Here is a 21,224-nt window from a genome sequence, read left to right on the forward strand (position 1 = left end):
TTAGCCTGGGTTGATTCAGGATACCAGTACCTGTTCTTTGTCCTCTGAAGTCAGGTGGGACCATGGGGGAATGAGCTTAAATTCTTGTGTGGAAATTGTGTTGTGAAGTTGCATTGTGTATTGAAATCAAATGATAAAGTTATTGTGGGATCAAATCAGGGTGACATAAAGGACGGCCAGGTAGAATAATTGAAAGACAAAAAAAGCCAAGTTGATACAGAAGTCAGTGTCCTCCATGTTGTGTAATTTTGTGTGTAATATTCATCCGTGATGGACTTTAAATATGCCTATTCATTGTGAAGGTGCCATAATTAAAATTATTATTGTCCCTCTGTTCTTTGTATTGTAGGCTGGAAAAAGACAGCTGGTAAGCAGGGATTTGGACACAACATGGGCGGATTTTGTACAGTTTTACATTCAGATTGGAGGAGAGACTTCTTCATGCAATAAACCTGATAGCAGAGAAGAAGGTGTGCTGCTGCAGTACAGCAATAATGGCGGGATCAATTGGCAGCTACTAGCAGAAATGTATTTCTCTGACTTCAGCAAACCCAGGTATAATTTTGATCTAAATTAAGTAATCCATATCTGCATCAGCTTTTAAAAATATATATTTCTCTACTTATGAAAACATGAATCATAATTCAAATTTATAATGCTTAGAAGTCATCATTATATAGAAACTTTTCCTGACTGGCACATTAAACTCCTGTCACTGGGAATGAAAAATGTTATGAAAGTGGGCCTTACAATCTTAAGTAAAATATAAAATTTCCTATCACTTTCTATGGTGAAACATGACTAAAATGCTAATATCTGCAAAACATTAGCAAGCAAATACAGAACTTGCTGCAAAGAGGTGTAGAAATCTTCCATTTCCTCTGACTCTGATTACAGATCTAATGAACATGTATTAATGTCATATGAAGCAAAAGCTCCTTTAAATAAATATTTAAGGAGGAGAAGAAATCATGTTCAGCCATTCAAACTTGGTGTCAGATACCTTGTCAGTGAAAATTTAAATTGTATTTGTCTACATGGGTGTTAACATGATTTCTATTACCTGTAGTCCATGTCTTTCAGTATAAAAAGATCTGTATAGGAGGCCTGAAATATTTTACCCAAAGAAAACTGCTACATAATCTATTGCATTGTAACAGAAGGATGCTTTTGTCTACAAATAGGACCAATCATCAGAAGAGAATGAGAAATTAATTTTGCGAGCATATATCACTATTACTTCCTGGCATCAGAACATGGATCAGCTGAACAGTTTAATTCAAAGCTAGAGAGCTCAAATCAGTTCCTTATTGTGTTTGGCAATATGGTAATAGAGCAGAAAAAACACACATTGTCTTAAAGAGTTTACAAGAAGAACAAAGAAGGCTTCTTGATATGCAGTGCATAAATAGGGATCTAGATATATGGAAAAATAGAATAATAGCATCCTAGAATCCTTAAAGTTGGAAAAGGCCTCCAAGATAATGAAATCCAACCTTTGACCCAACATCACCATATCAACTAAATTACAGCACTAAGTGCCATATCCAGGGTTTTTTTGACAGTTCCAGGGATGGAGACTCCTCCAGCTCCCTGGGCAGCCCAAGGAGCCCCAATGCCTGACTACCTTTTCAGTGGAGAAATTCTGCCTGTTGTCCAACCTGAATCTCCTCTGGTAGAGTTTGAGGCAATGCACTCACATCCCTGGTTGCCTGGGAGAAGAGGCTGATTCCCCCATCTTACTACAACCTCCTTTCAGGTAGTTGTAGAGAGCAACGAGGTCTCTGCTGAGCAACCTTTCCTCCAGACTAAACAACCCAAACTTCCTCAGCTGCACCTGATATGAGTTACTCTCTTAGACCCTTCCCCAGCTTTGCTGCCCTTCTCTGGACATGCAAATTACCCAGGACTTGTACACATCAGATAGATGCTGTCTCTTTTCCCTGTTGAGTGATACATTTCTCTACAAACTGTGCTCTCTGAAGTTCTGCTCGATTTGTGTTCCTCAGGTTTGTGTATCTGGAGCTGCCAGCTGCAGCCAAGACCCCCTGCACCAGGTTTCGCTGGTGGCAGCCGGTGTTCTCAGGGGAGGGGTACGACCAGTGGGCCATCGACGACATCATCATCTTGTCAGAGAAGCAGAAGCACATCATTCCTGTCGTTAACCCCACCTTGCCACAGGTAATAAGCAAGCGCCAGCTGTGGGCATCCCCAGGAAACAGGAACTATCCTGTTAGGAGACTTGTTTGAATGTAGCTCTCTTTGAAAATGCTGGGTCTATTTAAAGAGACAGCTGCAGTGCTTGCAGCTGCATCTCTGTGTGGGAATAACCTGAGTCTTTGCACAAAATCATCAGGCTCCTAAGCTTTGTGTCAGAGGATGTAATGATGTACCTCTGCAAAAAGTCAAGGCTGAAGTTTTGGCAATTAATTTTTTTTTTTTGAAAACTACAGAAAATAAAAATTGCAAAATTTGGAAGTTCATCATTTTGGGAATTATTCTGAAGTCACAGCACAAGGGGATAATACCTTTGGCTTTCCTTTTCATTTGTAACAGAACTTTTATGAAAAGCCAGCATTTGATTACCCTATGAACCAGATGAGTGTATGGTTGATGCTGGCCAACGAAGGGATGACCAAAAATGAAAGTTTCTGCTCTGCGACCCCCTCTGCCATGCTGTTCGGTAAATCGGATGGAGACCGGTTTGCAGTGACTCGAGATTTAACCCTGAAGCCTGGATATGTCCTGCAGTTCAAGGTATTCCTTAAACATAAATCTGTGCAAGAATATCAGTAAAACTGCCCTTAGCCAATATTTGCAAGTTGCCACTGGGACCACAGCTCAAACGAAGGTGATAAACTAGACAATTGTGTAAAAAGACGTGAAAAGCACGAGCATGAACCCATACAGAATAAAATGCCATCCTGGTTTCTAGAAGAATAGCCAAAACCTTGGTGCTTGAAAGCATTTTTTACTCCTCTGGAGAAGTTTTAAAGGTTTTTGTTCTTCAGCACATTTCAGAAGTGGGTTGAAGTACTTGTCATTATATTCAAGTCAGTACTAGGAAATGCAACTGCACTGTCAAGCCCAAAAGGATTTACCCCGTCTGGGGCTCTGTGAGTACAAAAGCTCCAATGTGGTTTGGGTTCATTTTTTGTATTTTAAACTATTTAAGGACTTACAAGCTGCTCTGTACTCCAGTGTGTGTTTTTCATATAATTTACTTTTATTGTGTCAATGAATATAGGCTCCAATTAGCATTTTCTTCTTTAAAAAGCTTACAAAAAATTTCAGTGGTCTGACAATACATCAGAATATGGGCTCCAAAGAAAGTGTATTTGCTTTGACAAGCTGTTGTTTCTGAACCCTAATCAAAATTTTATTGAGTTTATAATGAAATCCCATTGGTGAATTCTGGAAGTTGGTTGCAATGCAATTTTAATGAGCTCCCCACAAATACATGGTCCTTACATAATTGGTGGATACAGACACTGAATAATTTACAAGTGGAATTATTAAAAAGATCAGATGTTTACAGGCAGCTTTTCAAATATAATTCCCACAGTTCTATAAATAGGAAAGTTTGTTAGAAATACTGGGGTTTGTAAAATAATCTAATTTCAACTAAAAGATATGCTAATAAGATGCCTATACATACTGAGGGATTTCAGTACAATTTTCTTCTGAGTATTGCATGTAGTTTTATACTTTAAAATGTTTAAAACCTAAGGATATGTCAATACATAAATACCATTTAGCCTGGAAAAGATGCTATTTGCCTCTTCACCACCTTCACTACCTTCAGTAACTAAGTGTCCATTCTCTAGGTTTGATGATCAACAGCAATTAAGAAATTGTCTGGGTTTAAAAAAAATCAATACTTAAAAAATGTTTCATACACCTTCCATCACTGAAGCACTTGACAATGTAACATAACTATACAAAACATAAGAATGTGACACAGAACAGTGAGTTCTTCTTTATAAAGTCTATTATTTAAGGACTGAATTTATACTTTTTTGGAAAGCTTTTCAGCCTGCACATAAATGTGTTAGTCCTATTTGCATGCTTTCATGAGTGTGTGAAATTTCCATTTTAAATAGCAGACTGGAATAATTTTGCATTGATAAACTCAAAGACAGTAATTTGTTAGAATTATTTCATTTTACATGAATGATTTTGTTTTACATTTTGCCTTCTACAACTCAAGTAGAATTTCTGCAATAAACTAAGGAAAACTAATATTTTTCTGATAGCTTGAAGAATGAAATTGAAACTTCAAATCAGCAGTTGATTTTGGTCTTGGCTGCATTCTCATTTCACATTTTAATATGCATTTTTTCTTCTTAATCCAAATGTTACTTTGTTCTGGGGGCCCAAATTGCAGTGCCAGCTCCCAGACATCATTCCAGCAACGCAGTGACAAGGCTGTGGTTAGGGCTAGCCTGGGAGTCAGGCTGATCCTCTGGGCACAGTGTGCTGCAGACGGGATGGATCCCAGAGAATACAGCTCTTTCCACTCCTGGGCATGCAGGTGCCTGCACAGAGTTTGCTGTTTGGGGCTTGCTATGCACAGGGACCCTTGGAAAGTTCTTTGCACCTCTTTGTGTGCTGAACTCAGCAACCTTAATGAAGGAATAGTGGGAATTTTTACCATTTAAGAAATGTCTTATTTCCATGTAGGAAGCAGCCTCCAAGCATCAGTCCCTGTCTGCCAGCAGGGTTCAGAGCCAGTGCTCAGAGCATTAGACCTCCCAGCACAAAAATTCAAAGGTGGTTTGCAACCAATAAACACTAATAATGAGCAGTTTCTTCATGTCATCTCTGTTAGGAAAATTAATCCACAAGCACCAGAGGTTTATGTCCAGAAAGGAGAGAGAGGAGTCCTTTTACTTTATTCAAATAAAGGGAGAGGCCATGGGGCATTCCCCTGGGATCTCTCAAATTTTTGGAGGATGCAGCCTCCCTTTTTATCCTAATTTCCCAGATACATTTCCCTCTCTCTTTCCCCTTTGGCTGAGGTACTGGAGAGGTACAGACTTCCAGATACACCTGATACCAAAGATTTCCCTCTAATCTATAACCCTCCCTTTTAATTTTTAATTCTTATGGAATTTAGGTTTTTTCTCTTCCCCATTGTTTCTTTCATCTTTCAATGTCTAATTTCATTTATCAGCAGACCCAGAGTTTATTTGTAAAAGCAAATATCTTTTTCCCATTCATCAATCAGTGGAATCCTTCCCATTGTTTCTTTTATCTCCCAGTGCCAGTTTTATCCACCAGCAGACCCACAGCTTGCTTGTAAAGACAAACCTGCTATTTCTCTCATCTCTGACTCTCTGCTTCTTTGCAGCTGAACATTGGCTGCACCAACCAGTACAGCAGCTCTGCCCCCGTGCTGCTGCAGTACTCGCACGACGCTGGGCTCTTCTGGTCGCTGGTGAAGGAGGGCTGCTACCCCGCCTCCCCCGGCACCAAGGGCTGCGAGGGCAGCTCCCGGGAGCTCAGCGAGCCCTCTGTGTACCACACCGGAGACTTTGAGGACTGGACAAGAGTCACCATTGTTATCCCCAGGTCGCTCGCAGCCAGGTACGGTGCATTGTGAACCAGTGATGCCAGTGGGGCTGATTCATTAATCACTAGCTGATTTAGCTGCTTCTGGAATGGTACATTAGGAAAAAGTTGCAAAGCTGTGTTGTATTGCACTAAATAGTTTGTTTAGTTGCTGTTTTGCACTGGGTTATTAGAGATTTGCACAGAGTAGTCTTTATATTGCACTGAATAATTTATGTTATATATCACATGGTTTTTTATTCCCCCACTCCTATCACACGGTTTCTCCCTCACTCACCCCTGTTCCCAGTACCCTCTGGTGATCTATTGCCTGGTCAGTCCCTCCCCTCATCCCTCCCTACTGGTATCCCATTGGCTGTGGGCCTCCTCCGCCCCCCATTCCCCAGGTATAAAACTCTCCCAGCCATGAGCCATGAGGCCTCTTCCCACACGGGTTTTTCCATCTGGTGGTTCTCAAGTCAATAAACAGAGGACATTGGTCCCCACGTGGAGAAGAGCACTTCTGGTTTTTTGCTTTGGTCCCTGTGAGATCATGTGGGCTGAGGGTCCATAGCCAGCCAGGTTGGACATGAACAGCCCGTCCAGACACGATCTTACAGGTGGCTCCTGGAGCTCAGCAAGCCCTCTGTGTACCACACCGGGGACTTTGAGGGCTGGACAAGAGTTACCATTGTTATCCCCAGGTCACTCGCAGCCAGGTACGGTGTGTTGTGAACCAGTGATGCCAGTGGGACACAGGGATTAGCTGATTTAGCTGCTTCTGGAATGGTACATTAGGAAAAAGTTGCAAAGCTGTGAATAAAAGCAGTGTTAAAATATGGCAGAGCTGGGGGAAATATACTATGCTGCCCCAAGCAGTGAGAATTTTCCATTTTAAAGGCCTCAAATTGGTCTATAATAAATAATTAAATTAAAAAGCAGCGAGGAACCCAGCACTTTTAATTTGACACCAATTCCTTCCTTGTCTTTATCCATGTCAGCTAGGTCAGAGGCACCAGCAAGAGAGTAATAAGTCACATGAATTAAATAAGCCATTTGAACAGGATTAATTTTAGTTACCACTGGGCAAAGAAACCTTAGCAAGGTATTTGAGCTGATGCATAATGTGCTGTGTCACTGAAGGCAGCCGGGACAGCCAGAGGCAAAGGAGGGAAGAATGGTAGTTGTGCTCATCTGCAAGCACAACCTCAGCCTCAGATTAATAAAAGTGAGAAAACATCAGATGGTGGAAGACACAAATAAGCCTTGAAATCAGGATTTGGGTGAAGTTCTTCACTCCCCTTACTCTCTATCTTACTCCATCAGTAAAACATCCCAATCTGATTTGTTGGATACACCAAGCACTGCCAGCACAACCACCCCACCGGGCCCCTGGCCATGTCCTCATGCCTCTAGCCCTTTAGCAGCTTCTCTAGTGCTGTCTCTGGGTTTCTGACCCATCTTCCTCCCTCATCGTCAATCCCATTTGAGTGTGTGGCATATTTTGTAGCCGGGGAGCCAGTGCCTCTGCTGCAAGGACTTGAAATAGCAGTGTGTACCATAACAAGTTTGTCTTTTCTTCAGTAATTAGCCAATAAAAGCAGGTGCCAAGTTGCACAGATCTGACACCAGCTGATTTGATTTACCCAAAACAAGCAGGGCAGAATCAATAGCAGCAATCTGTTTGGCATTATGTGCAGTAATGTGATCAGGAATAAGAAGCTCATGCTAATACATTAAAAATGTAAGTATTGTGACCGCAATGAATGTCTTGGCATGTTGAGACCTGAGTTTGTTGCGGGCCACTTAGGAAATCATGGTTCATGGGTTAACCAGAGAGCATCCCATTTCATTATTTGATACTAAGCATGAGCGTGATGATCACCCACCTACCAAATCCCACTGCACAGCAAAAAAGAAAAAGCAATAGGTTTATTGGTTTTTAGGCAGAGTAGCAAGGAAGATATTAGTTAATCCATTATATTGGCAAGGAGATTTTAAGTCTGTTCCCCTCTCTGGAGCTCCTGTAAAATGATCGGCATCATAAAAGTTAAAGACTGGAAATTAATAACCAAAATCTTTTTTCTTCAACAAATTTCCTATGCAGTGAGTCAGAGTTGTGGGTAGAGTAGGATCTTCTGACAAAGTTTATTAAGGAAGCCCTCCCACTGAGTCATGAGGTCAAGAAAGAATCCCACTGCTTTCTAAACTCCTTCTCAGAGGGGAGCCTGGGTGCAGTTGGATCCAATCTTAGCCCTAGACTTTGTCAGTGGTTTATGTGTAAAGGATTATACAGGTGTAACTAAACCTTTACACAAGGTTGTCCTTCAGGATTAAGGGTGGCAAACTAGATACATTTATATAAACATGTTTATTTTTGATTTATTATGGTAACAATTAGACAAGAAGATCTTAATCAGAATTATTTACTAAGCAGTATTGGAGCCACAGCAACTATTATAATATAGCACTCTATGAAGCAACATTAAAGCAATTGTATCAAAGCAATTGTATTAAAGCTAGCAAAAATTATTATTTAGTAGAGATTGATCCTACTCACCCATACAATGACTGTGGGCAAATTTCTTGCTCAGCCTCAAAGATTAATCTTTAGGGGCATCCCCACTCAATGGATGAATCTGCAGCCACTCCAAGAAAGGGTATGTGCCTTTGAAAACCCTGCCATTAAAATCTGGGACTAGATTTTTAGAGTATGAACTGATGGACTGTCAGTCATGTGTCTCTGGGCCAGCTATATCAGCTGAGCAGCCTTAGACAAGTTCTTAGTGATATTGTTTGTTCCTTCATCCATGTTTTACCAGGTCTACCACATCTCCATCTCACTGTCAGGATGTTTAACTTTGGGATTGATGAGTCAGACTGGTTACTTCTGTTTAGAAAGTGGCGTTTTTTCTTGTATCCAAATAACTTTAAAGGTTTTCTACTCAAAAGTGCACAATCCCATAATAAACTCTGCATCACTGCCATCACTGAGTTCTTTTCAAAAATACTCTAAGAAATGAAGTTCAGGGATTTTGATATGTAATTAGTGCTTCAGGTTGGACTGAGTAGTAAAAAGCACCTTCAAGGTCATGTTAATCATTCACTGTTGCTGATAAAACCATATATTTGTTCTTTGCTTCACACTGATGGATATGGGCCAGAGAAACAAAGGGAGTCAAAATGCAGCCAAAAAGTCTGAAAGAAATATTCTTAAGCAATGTTGCATGACAGAAATCCAAGCATCCTATTTGCAAATGGCTAATTTGGGAAAAGGTCCTTTTAATCTTAAGGAAGGAGTAGTAGCTATTGAAGCCAGGAGCAGCAATAGAAGCAAGGGTGGGTAGGACGGTCGGGACAGATGAAGACGAGAGATCTCTGAAGCCAGGTCTTGGAACTTGGGTGCAGGGCCCTGCTTGGAGCTGCCAGCCTCAGCTCAGAGCAGGCCCCAAAGAGGAGCTCCAAAGAGGAGCTTGAAAGAGAGAGAGAGAGTGAGAGAGAGCAAGAGGAAAAGAGAGAGGACAAAAGAGTAAAAGAGGACAAAGTTCTCGTTACTATAAATCTTCTGTGCTGAATATTCTAATTTTCGCTAGATGATTTAGTACAAGATACAAATCCTATAGCATTTACATACAGCCTATAAGAATCATTACATTACTATACTGTGTTACATTTTAAACCCTAAAAACTTCTCCTTGGGCCCCTTCTGCTTAGCTAGTAGGGTCTGCTCTGCCCCTTGGACCTGTCTGCAAGCAGAGGGTATTGTCGTATCAAAAGGGGATTACCTTCAGCCAGCCATACTATTGTTTTCGAGTTGTTCAGTAACTGAAATGAAGTTCAGGGATTTTGATATGTAATTAGTCAGGTTGGACTGAGTAGTAAAAAGCATCTTCAAGGTCACATTAATCATTCACTGTTGTTGATAAAACCATGTATTTGTTCTTGGCTTCGCACTGATGGATATGGGCCAGAGAAAGGCTTGGTATCTCAAAGCTTGCTTTCATTTCAATCTCGCTTATAGTTTCCATATTCTCAAAATCTTTTGCCAGGCAATCATATTTATAAGGCTTTCCTGTTTCATCTTCCCCAACGTTTTTTCTCTGCAGCAAGACCCGATTCCGCTGGATCCAGGAGAGCAGCTCCCACAAGAGCGTGCCTCCCTTCGGCCTGGATGGCGTCTACATCTCAGAGCCCTGCCCCAGCTACTGCAGCGGCCACGGCGACTGCGTCTCGGGGGTCTGCTTCTGCGACCTGGGCTACACAGGTAACACAGCCCTCCTCAGGGGGGGCTACACTCAGCACTGGCTGAGTTAAACCTGTAAACCTGACAGCTTGCTTTTCCTCTCCGGTATTCTGGAAAAATATATATGATGACATATATTGCATGGGCTGCCAAGAGGAATCTTTCTTGTTTTGTTAAATTAAATTCGGCACAGGCAAAGCAGAGCAGCTGAAGGCAGCGGACACCGTTGATGTTTCTGGCAAGCACAATCTTTGAATTTCACCATCTGTATGAATGGGAAGGGACTAGCAATAAAAGAGAAAACAAAATAAAATATTATAAACTGAAAAGTCTGCTTAAAAGCCTTTGGATCATCTTCAAAAGAATTGTTGCCATTTTTGAGTCCCCTGGCCATCAGATGGCATGGGACCAGGAGGGAACATATGTTCTGACAGGCCCTTCTGTGGAAAATTCTGCTCATTTGTGGTTTTGGGGGCTTTTATGCTGAAATAGGAAAAAAACCCAAAATGCAAACCCTGTGGAAAAAAAAGATTGACACAACCGGTTGCACACTGCAGTCTTTTCAACCCTTAACCAACAAAGCAATAGGCTAACATCTTTTGTTCAATTTGTTTAAAATTAAATAGAAGGATAATGTTTTTCTGTTTGCAAAAAATGCCTTATCAACGTAAAGCTTGGCTGTTTTTCACCTAGTGAAATAAGCCATCTTAGAGTTTAGAGGAAGAGGGCTTATTCTTCCTACAGAAATTTGTAAAGCGGGTTTAAAAAGGTACAATCCAGTCATCAGGGCATTTTCCTAGAAAAGCCTGGTGCTTTGTCACAGATAGATGCAACAGAACTGTGTGCCAGTGCACTGTATCTGACCCTTACTCTGTCCAACACCGTTTCAGCAAAGCATCTCCCTCTTTTTCTGTTTTCTCTTGAAGCATCACATGGAACCTGTGTGTCCAATGTGCCTAATCACAGTGAGATGTTCGACAGGTTTGAGAGGAAGCTAAGCCCTCTCTGGTACAAGATAACAGGAGGTCAGGTTGGGACAGGCTGTGGTGTGCTCAGCGATGGAAAATCTCTGTACTTCAATGGACCTGGCAAAAGAGAGGCGAGGACTGTTCCCCTGGACACCACAAATATCAGGTCAGTGCTCAGTGCTGCTTCTCAAAATTACCTGTGTATTCATGTTCTCTGTTCTGCCCAGCTGCAAGTGTGGATATGAGAAGGTGGGAAATGTGTTTTTATGGTAGTCATAACCTTTACAAGAACTCTGAAAGATAGAAAAAATACTTTTTTGTTCATTCTGGTGTACTACTTCCTTTTTTTGAAAGATAATGCTTAGGTCAGAGACATTGGCATAGCAGCTTAAAATAAAATATTAACTCACTATCTTTCTGAGAAGATAGTTTGCATTGTATCCTAAGGCAGAAGAAAGGGTCTTGAGAATGCACAAAACCTAAGACCCTGCCCATAGCTGGGGAGAAAAGCTCCTTTTCCTCTGACTGTGTTGAATTGCAGGCATGAGGATGGCATAGCAAGGAGCTGTTGTTCCCTTGCCAGATGTTGTGAATTACTCCACTTGTCAGAAGTGCAAAGGAATGGAATGTGAATTGTTTCTGCGTAGCCAAGAGGCTAACAAGCCTTCACCTCTCGCCCTGCTGCTACTGAATCCTGCTACATTGGTAGCAATTATCCTCTTCTCTCAAATTGCCTAGCTGATTAATGTAATTAGGATGAACAAAGGGCTGTTAATTCTAACCACTATTTAGCTTGGAGTTTGCTGCAGCTTTGTCCAGTCTCATGAGAGATTAGGCACCTGAAACCTTGAGCACTCTACAATTTTGGCAGTTAGCTTAATAACAGATATTTCTCCTAACAAATACTGCTCTGAGAGTAATAATGCCATGATTTGCTCCATAATTGAATTTGTGGGATCACTCAGCAAAGACTGGCCAGAGGTCACTGTGATCACTCCAGCTCAGGCAAGCAGGGCTGTGTAGTGTGGGGGCTGCTGGTTTGGGGAAGTCCTCAGCTGCTCCCTGGTACTGCACAGCACTGCAGCAGCCACCTTTCTTCTGTCCCCTGCATGTCTGAGAAATACATGTCAAAGTTATATAATTATGTAAATTAGTTACTAATTAAACCAATTAATTGTTTGACAAATATGCTTTGTACAAGTACATGTTTGCCCTGGAACTCTGGGAAGATGTGAGCACTTATTCCACTGTCGTCAAATCCTGTGCTGTTCATCCTGGGAAGCAATATAATGGAAGTAGTTTGGACTACTTCCTCAAGAAGTCTATATTCAAAACTCTGTTTTTGAGTTATTCCTTTTTCATGAAGAAATCTTTTTTAAAGCCAAGTATTCCCTTTAGTTTTACAGTTACTTTGAAACCACTTTTAATGTCAGATATTCATATTTATAGCTTTCCATTTTTGCAAAGTTTGAACCATTTTAAAAGGCAAAAGACATTTTAAAATTCTGAGCAATGCTCTTTCTTGATGTTTTTAATATACCACTGCTTCTGTTCTGCGCAAGAATATGGTTATTTTGTGTCTTAAATCTGTCCCAAAAACATAAATGGCCAGAGAAACACTTGGTAAGAGCAACTACAATCTGTCTTCTTACCATGTACTCACATTGTGACCTACTCTCCTGCTGGAACTGATTGTTATGCCAAATAAATCAGCTATTTTTTTTGTAAGCATCACAGTGAGCAGCTTAATTCCCTTGAACGATTCAAGCTGGAAGCCACATCCCTGGGCTGTTTGCTAGACAGAAAGTAGTGGTCATCTCAAACACAAATGAGACTAACATGGATTTTTAGCTTTCTTCAGTGTGTGCTCAAAGGTAGTACCCACCTGATGCTGCTTGACCAGAACATGGACGTTTTAGGCTACAGCAGTTACCCCAGGCTGCTTTTGTGTTCAGAGGAGAGAATAGCTGCTTCAAAAGGGCAACACAACTCATCCTTAAAGAGCAGCTAGCAGTTTGTCTTCTGCAAACACCTGTTTATTTCTTTCTTTCATTAACTGTAAGCCAGCCTGTGTTGGTCATGTATAACTTAGACATTCAGCTACAGACACCTTGCTCTGAACAGATGCATCCCACTTAAATGTTTGAGGCCATCTGTAACATTAACTCTGTCTTTTTTTCTAGAAGCAAAGGTACATGAAGTTTGTGAGAGTGTGAAGGGTTAACTGAAAGGCCTATACACTAAAAAGAAAATAATTCCTCAGCCTAGACATTTTTTGTCATTATTGGAGCTAAAATTAATGTCACTTGAAAGGGGAGATTAAAGGGAAATACTTTTCCCATTTTGGTATTTTTGCATTCAGTAATGCCATGCATAGAATTCAGTTATCTTATTAGGGATCATCTTAGCCCCTGCACAGTTATCTTTTATTTTTGCAAGGGTTTTTTGATTGGGGGTTTTGGTGGCTGAGTAAACAGCAGGAAAACATGTCTTGAAAGACATACTGTTAGATATGTGGATTGAGGGTTGTGAATAGGAGGGCTGAAACTCCTGCAGTAGATTTTTAAGCTGCTTATTTTTAAGGTTAATAGTGTTTTCCTAGACCATTTAGGATCTTGTTTTGTTAAATCATGCATGGAAGAGCCTGATAGAAAAATTGACAAATATTACAGGACACTAAATTTTTATTTTCATTCTGAATTCCTGCAGATCTACCTATGCATGTTCCATATTATCAGTTACTGCTTTTTGAATATGAAGTGTAAATTTTATTTAAGGAATACATAGATATTTTTTTTTTTTTTTTTTTTTTTTTTTAAGTACAAAGGCCCTTTTCCCTTTCACCCTTCTCTCCCCAGCACAGCATGGTCCATGGGGTTGAGATTTGCCAGCCTGAGGTGTGGGGTGCTGCTCAGGAGAGCAGCCCAACAGGGCACTGCCACACCTGGTGTCACACTAAAAGCATTTCAAACTAAAGCTTGTACTTAGGAGCCAATGACCATAAAAAACTACTCAAATATTAGTATATACAATAAGTGGTCTTGTAATCTTAGCTTTGTTTGTCCCATTGCCTCCTTATTCCTTCATATGATTGACTACACCTTTTTTCCCCAGATATTGGGAGAATGTCACATAGCACTAAGAGAGCTGTAAATGTCAAAGTTCATTTCACCCAGACCTTTTTTTTTTTTGCCCTACACTTCAGAAACCCTCTGGAGTCTCTCCATTCCTTTCCTCTTGCATGGCCCAACACACCAAAGGCACAATTTCACTGCAGTATTCCCACCCTTCTGACTGACAGTGTGATTCATGGATGCATTGTGGTTGCTGATGAGCTGCTGCCTCTCATTTTGATGGCCTGTCCCTTATGACACCCTTAACTACTGTTCAGTGGGAGCATTTGCACATGGTGCCTACCTGGCATCTAGATAAAAACCATGGAATATCCATATATTTTTTCCAAGTGCTGACATCTGGCTTGTTAGTTGATTTGGCTCCCATCTGCTTTACAGACTCAATTGCTAATGATTGTGCAACCATCTCAGGGAGCTGTTCTGGGTCAGACACTTAGAGATCAGATGGGCTGATTCACCCTTCTGCAGAAAGGGTTTTTTGCTCTTCGGTTTTGCTTTTTAATGATCTTCTCCTTTGGCAAGAATAAAAGAATTTGTCACAGGACTGTAAATCTATTCACCTCTGATGCTTCTGTCTAGAGTTTTACTGCCTGAATACTGTCTCCAACAACAGAGCTGCAGCAAACAAATAGAACTTACCTGGCTAAATGGTGTGGTACTGTGAGCCTGACTGTCTAGAGCTGTCTGTGGGGTTGTCTTAGCAATGAGATTGATGAGGATATTCTGCCTTGTCCTAGACCCTATGGATATACAAAACATCTCAGACAATAGACACAGATTTTCATAACAGAACTGGAATACAGCTGGATTTAGAATCTGGATTTAGAGGAGGATTATGATATTGTGTATGTAACAGTGGGTGAGGGAAATTGGAGCTCTATCTGCATTTTACTGGCTCTGGCTGTAGTGATGCAGCTTGTCTGTGGTTTTACCATAATTACTGCAAATTAGGACAAAATTCCCTAAAGCAATAAGAGTTATCCTTTTGGAGAATTATTTGAGTGGCAAAAATGCACCTCAAAATCTATGTTTTAAATAAGGACTTTATCTATGTCAATAGAATTAATGAGGCCTGATTTTCTACCATCTTAATTTAAAACTTGGCCAGGAAGCAAGGAGGAGAATGGCATCGCCACCTTTCAGCATGCAAAATCCCATTGTGGGGTTGAGTCCCGTTGCTCTGCTCTGCTCAGGTGCTGTTTTTGGTATGCAATGGAGGCAACCTGTGAAGAATGTGTAGATTAGGGGGTGATGGCATTCTGAGTCATCTCAATGCTCTTTACCTTAGTTATGATCTAGTAAAATTCAGATGAATGCCTGAGACATGCAGTGAAATGTGGGGAGTGAGCAGCAGGACATTGAAATTAATTGTTGTTATATAGCACAATAGTGTGTATCTAGGAGAAAATGTAAACTACTCTAAAACCACAGAATCACAATAATAACCACAAGCTCAGCAGGGATACTATGGCATTACTGCAGATTGGGGAAAAAAAAACCAAAACATAACAATATTTTGGAGCACAAGGATGGAATAGTACTTAATTCAAATATTGCTAAACAGGGATGTTCCAGACTAATCCAGAGTTCTGTCAACAAAACCAGCAATCCTGTCTGAAGGAGTTTTGTGGCATTAGAAGGGTTGCAGAAAGTAGTTTTGGGAAAAATTGAAGACATGGAAATATGTTCATGCAGAGACTCAGATGCAATGGTTGCCATGGTTTAAAGTAGAAAGGAATAAGAGAAGGTAGGGAAGTGATAAAAGCACTGAGTACAGGGCAGGTTGCAAGAAAAGCAGCTCAGGAACATTTTTCTTCACCATTTCATGGTGTGAAAACAAGAGAATATTCAATGAAACCATAATGTATATGTTCAAAATCAAAGGGTTTGCTTCACAAAATGTTCAGTGAGCTCACTACACTGAAAACTGTTTACATCAAGAATTTAAAGATCTAAAAAGGATTGGTGATTAAGGAGGATATCATAATTTTATTACAACTCTAATGCTGAGTTTTAAAGCTTCACCCAATTTCTGGTTACAATAGGCCAAGGTAAGATCTGATGTAAGGAACAGCTTTGCCTGCTATGGAGATTTTGCAACTTTTGTGGGAGATGGAACTGCTAACTTCTCACACTCACTCAGAAACACATTTATTAGGCACAAGATTAATAAACCACATCACCTTGTTCTGTCTTGGGTCTTTCAGTATTTACCATGACCATGTTTGGTTTCTCTGGGAATATTGCTTTATCAATAAGCTTGGAATAGGGATCTAACTGAAAATGCCATTAGCTAAGAGGTGCAAATTATCCTGACTGATCTTGTGCTATCAGAAGATGATTACATTTCTTTTTTATCCTGTGTTTTTTTAAAAGGCTAGTTCAATTTTATGTACAACTTGGAAGCAAGAGTGTTGGTAACTCCTGCAACAGACCAAGAGCCAGGAATGAAGGTAAAGCCCCTTTTCTTTATTATAAGCCTTTTATATTTTGCATCTTCTGCAGTGGTTTTGCCTTTTGCTGCCTTTACAAAATCAAGAAAAATTTTTTTAACATAAATCAATTACCTCCTCAGTTTTCATAAATGTTGAAGAAAGTTATTTACTTTTGATGGACTTTTCTAGTTATAATTAGTTACACCAAACCTACTGGTGATCCATCTGTAGGAGTAACTGTGGGAGCTGTGATGGCTAAGAAAGACAACATTTCCAAAGCAAGGTGTAATAGCTTGTGTTAAACTATTTGATAGTGTTGGAAAACAGGTAAATTTACAAGTCCACAGGACTTTTCATAAGGTCTGAAACAAAAGGAATGAAATTCAAGTTCAGGATAAAGTGGGCAAAATCCATTTCTGATCTGAAGAAGAATTGTGTACCCGAGAACTTGTTCATATTCTCAACTACACCAGTGGGTCTAACAAAAAATTGCCTTCCAAAACAAGCTTATGCATGATTTACCCAAAACACAAGATCATAAAGTTGCAGCTGAAAATTTATTTAGTCTGAATAAATTCATCTCTCCCAGATGTCTCCTCTCTTATTTGATCCACATGCTTAAAGTTACTGTGGTGGAGGACTGATACTTGTGTTTGGGAAGGATCAACATTCTGGGAGCAGATTGTGTTCTAGTTGCATGAAGTCAGACCACTGACATGAGAGATGAGAAAATTTAATTTTCCTCGCAGTAAAAAGTATTTAACATCAGTGGATTGTTTCCTGATATTTGGCATTTACATTGACTCACTCACTGAGGAAAGCTGTCATCTTGCAGCACAGATTACTCAAGAGTTTGATTCTCCACTCATTTGCACCAATATAAGACATTAAAAAAAATGTTATCTTTGAACATATATCAATATAAAAGAGTTTTAAGAGAAGAAATATACACAGGTGCTTCTTTCTTGTATTACCCCTTTTGATGAGCTCTGCTGGGCTTATTTTGTGTCCTATTATTTGCTATACTGTGTCCATTATACAAAGACTATCTTAAATTTTCTAAATATTATGATAATTAATTTCCAAGGATCCTGTGAGCTTGCATACATAGCAAGAGGATTGTAATCCCAGCTATCAGAATTATAACTTAATCTTTCACACAAAGGGCAAGGATACCCAACATGAAATAAATACTGTGTAAAGAAAATCACATTATTCCTATCATTTCTGTGGTATGATCATCAGTTTCCCTGAGGGTATGAAAGATTTGATCCTTCAAGTTTGGTGAAAACAGTGAAGATGGCATGTGGCAGCTGGTGAGCCAGGTCACCTTTGTGTCGGGACCCAGGACATTCCTCTGGCTGCCCTGGGTGATTTGAGACCCTGCCAGGGGGCTCAGAGACCTTGGCACAGAGTCAAAAACACCTGTGCCTTCGATTTTAGTCCGTGGAAAAATATTACCAACTTTGTGTGAAGAGTTACAAGCCACAAGAGTTTGAGTGGAATGATAGTTAATTTGTCACAGGGTGAAAAAGTAGAATTTTGGGGTTTTAGAATTGGGGTTCAAGAAGCAAGAGGGAGGAATCTGGGTGTGTCCTGTCCTTCTCCTTCTTCTTGTCCTCCATCTTCTGCTGGGATGGTGACACTTTTTGATAGGTTTAGAATAGAGACAGACTGTCTAACATAGGGGATAGGTATTGGGAAATTATTGTAAATTAAGTACATGTAGTTCATAGTATAAAAAGTTAACAGCACCCCAAGGGCGGTCAGTGTGCCTCAACCCAACCTGCTGGACAGATCTCAGAGAAAGAATGTAATAGATAAGAGAAAATAAACAACCTTGAAAAGCAGAACTGACGTATCTCAACTTCTTCTGTCACAGGGCTGGGAAAAAAAAAGACTTTCTAATACCTTGGGAGCCATCTCAACCACAGAAACCCGAGACCTTTGCAGTAGGACTTTGTGCACAAAAAGCTCCTGGGCCAGGAGTTGCACAAAGGGTGGGGCGCATGTCACATGCCTGGGTGCTGGGTGGGAGTTGGCAGCTCCAGAGCACAGGGTGAACTGCCCCCTCTTTGCTCTGCACAGTCTGACTAACTGCTCTTGCTCATTTTAAATCCAGGACTGGTTGTTCAGTACACAAATGACAACGGCATCACCTGGAGTTTGCTGCGGGAGCTGGACTTCATGTCGTACCTGGAGCCCCAGGTGGTCTCCATTGACTTACCCCGGGAGGCCAAGACCCCTGCCACCGCCTTCCGCTGGTGGCAGCCACAGCATGGTAAGCAAGGACATCCCAAAAACTCACTGAGCAGCTTTACACAACCCACATGTCAGTGCTGCTCAGTATCGACAGGTTGGGCAGAAACCTCAGCTCGTGAGAACCATAGTATTTTGAACAGTTGGATGTTGTAATATTTGGGCTTTCCTGAGTCACCTTATGGCCATGATTTTCTTTTGTAGCACCAAACTGATGAGTGGGCTTAAGAGTAAAATTGTTTAAGAGCTAAATTTCAATCAAAGATGCTGAGATGACAGGAGGGAGGAGGAGGAAAAAAATTACATTTTAAAAAAGCCTAAATAAGATCCAAGCTTTTACCTGAGTATAGAGTGACCTGGGATGCCAAATGGCTAACACTCTTCGTCTCATTTTTAGTCTGTTTTGGAAGTGTAGGCATAACTTGGCCTTGAATCTGCCTACCTGGTGGCTCCCATCTCACTATTTTAATATCTCCACACTCCAGAACAGGACCCCCTCCTCCCACCATTTCTAGTGTCCCAGAGCCCAGCTTCCCAGCCCCTGCAAAACCACTCAGCCACTTCCCACATCCTCAGCTGAAAGTTAAACCCTGGTGCTGACTGATTCCTACAGCCACTGTGAGAGCTCCCACCTCACATGGGGGCACATTACCACTATTAAAAGTGTCCAGATTAAGTCTTACCTTTGCACAAGGCAGCAGCTCCTGGATCTGCAGGAAATAAAAGGCAATATTCAGAAATATAGCAAAGTACATTGCAACAGCAATTCCTTGGGGAGCAAAGCACATAGCTTACATTCAGGTAATTATGGTATGCAGTTTCTTAGACATCATTTATCATTTTGATGGCTGATTTTATTCATACATTTTCTTGTATGTGCTGGACTTAATTGTCCTCACTAGGTAAGAGAATAGACAAGAGGGATGTGATTTAGTTAAGAAGACAGTTCCTTTGCTAAGCAATGGCTGGTGCACCACAGACCATCACTCTGTGATGATCATTTGCATTGGTGAGTGGTGCAATGTCCACCACCAATGTTGCTCCCTATACTTGCCTTGGTGGCACCTGGATGACATCTGTCCCTGCTGAGGGTCATCACTCTTAAGACCACTGATATCAGCCCTGTGGCTCCCAGTATAAACAAGGTTTTATGACTGGAAGTTGAGATATCACCTTCCACACTGGCACGTACGCCAGACAACCACTTCTGATCAGAGATGTTAGTTCCTTCATGGACTATCCTCTGTCTGCCATTCCCTAGTGCAGAGTGGCCCTATCAGCCATGACCCACGTTCCTCTTGGTGGTAAGGCAAAAGTCCTGGCACATTGCTGCAAGCTCACAACTTATGGTAAAGGCTTTCCTTGCTCTCCTGTGAGGGCAGCAATTGTGCAGTAAGAGGTTCTTTTCAGCATGCCAGTAGAAAGGTGAATTGAAATGAAGGCCAAAGAAATGGGCTGGAGATGATGAAAGTGAAATGCCTGTAGGCTGGAGAGCAAGAGGAGAGAGGTTTCCAGGAAAGAGAAGAGCACTTCTCTACATATTATCTATATGCAGAGCCTTCAGCATTTTCCTTCATGTTCTATTCACTTTCATACAAAAGCTATTTTGGGAACTAGACAGAGCCTTTCCAATTTAGCTGTGAGGAATAGCAGGAAGGTTGTGACCCATAAAATGAAAATCCCCAATCTAGGGGCTCAGGGAGTATCTCATCCAAACAGAGGGAGAGCATATGGCAAAGGCACTGAAGCTAAAGAAATTAAGAGGGAAATACCTGTGTTGATCTGTAATAGAAACACGCTCTAGAGTCCAGGTGCATCCTTGAGCAATGTTTTAGTCTTGTTTAACAGCACTCAGTCTGTGTGATTGAGCACTGCTCACTGAGTGAACACAGAATATGGGCATTAAAAACAACTTACAGGCACTCCTCTAACCTGTCTGCTCTGGTTTTTGTAGGGAAGCATTCAGCTCAGTGGGCTTTGGATGATGTGCTCATAGGGATGAATGACAGCTCTCAGACCGGCTTCCAGGATAAATTTGATGGAACTGTGGATTTACAAGCAAGCTGGTACAGAATACAAGGAGGTCAAGTAGACATCGACTGCCTGTCTATGGATACAGCTCTGATGTTCAGTGAAAACATTGGTATGTGTCATCAAACGTTACTACATTTTGTATGAGTCTATTTTATAAATTACATAACGATCGAGTTTTACAAGATGAGAGGTATAGACTGTGACCGTGTTCACAGGGGTCCCAGGATGAGGGGAGAGACGAGGATCTGACTCCATGTTTCAGAAGGCTTGATATGTTATTATATGTTATATATTATATTAAAACTATACTAAAAGAATAGAAGAAAGGATTTCATCAGAAGGCTAGGCTAAGAATAGGAAAAGAAAGAATGAATAACAAAGGCTTGTGGCTCGGACAGAGAGTCCGAGCCAGCTGACTGTGATTGGCCATCAATTAGAAACAACCAACATGAGACCAATCACAGATGCACCTGTTGCATTCCACAGCAGCAGATAATCAATGTTTACATTTTGTTCCTAAGGCCTCTCATCTTCTCAGGAGGAAAAATCCTAAGGAAAGGATTTTTCAGAAAATATCATGGCTACAATAGACAAATCC

The 21,224-nt window shown here is 40.9% G+C and overlaps 1 protein-coding gene across 1 annotated transcript in view; it reads left to right on the forward strand.

Moving 5' to 3' along the window:
- The window catches only part of RELN (reelin), a 283,282-nt gene that overhangs the window by 207,804 nt on the left and 54,254 nt on the right, over positions 1 to 21,224 (forward strand). The window contains 9 exon segments of the mRNA XM_030960223.1: positions 350 to 555; positions 2,010 to 2,181; positions 2,557 to 2,757; positions 5,354 to 5,589; positions 9,660 to 9,817; positions 10,723 to 10,930; positions 16,275 to 16,351; positions 18,456 to 18,614; positions 20,547 to 20,735. Coding sequence (XP_030816083.1) covers positions 350 to 555; positions 2,010 to 2,181; positions 2,557 to 2,757; positions 5,354 to 5,589; positions 9,660 to 9,817; positions 10,723 to 10,930; positions 16,275 to 16,351; positions 18,456 to 18,614; positions 20,547 to 20,735 — 1,606 coding nt within the window.

This window comes from Camarhynchus parvulus, chromosome 1A (assembly GCF_901933205.1).
Source record: "Camarhynchus parvulus chromosome 1A, STF_HiC, whole genome shotgun sequence".
In the NCBI taxonomy this organism is placed as follows: Eukaryota; Metazoa; Chordata; class Aves; order Passeriformes; family Thraupidae; genus Camarhynchus; species Camarhynchus parvulus.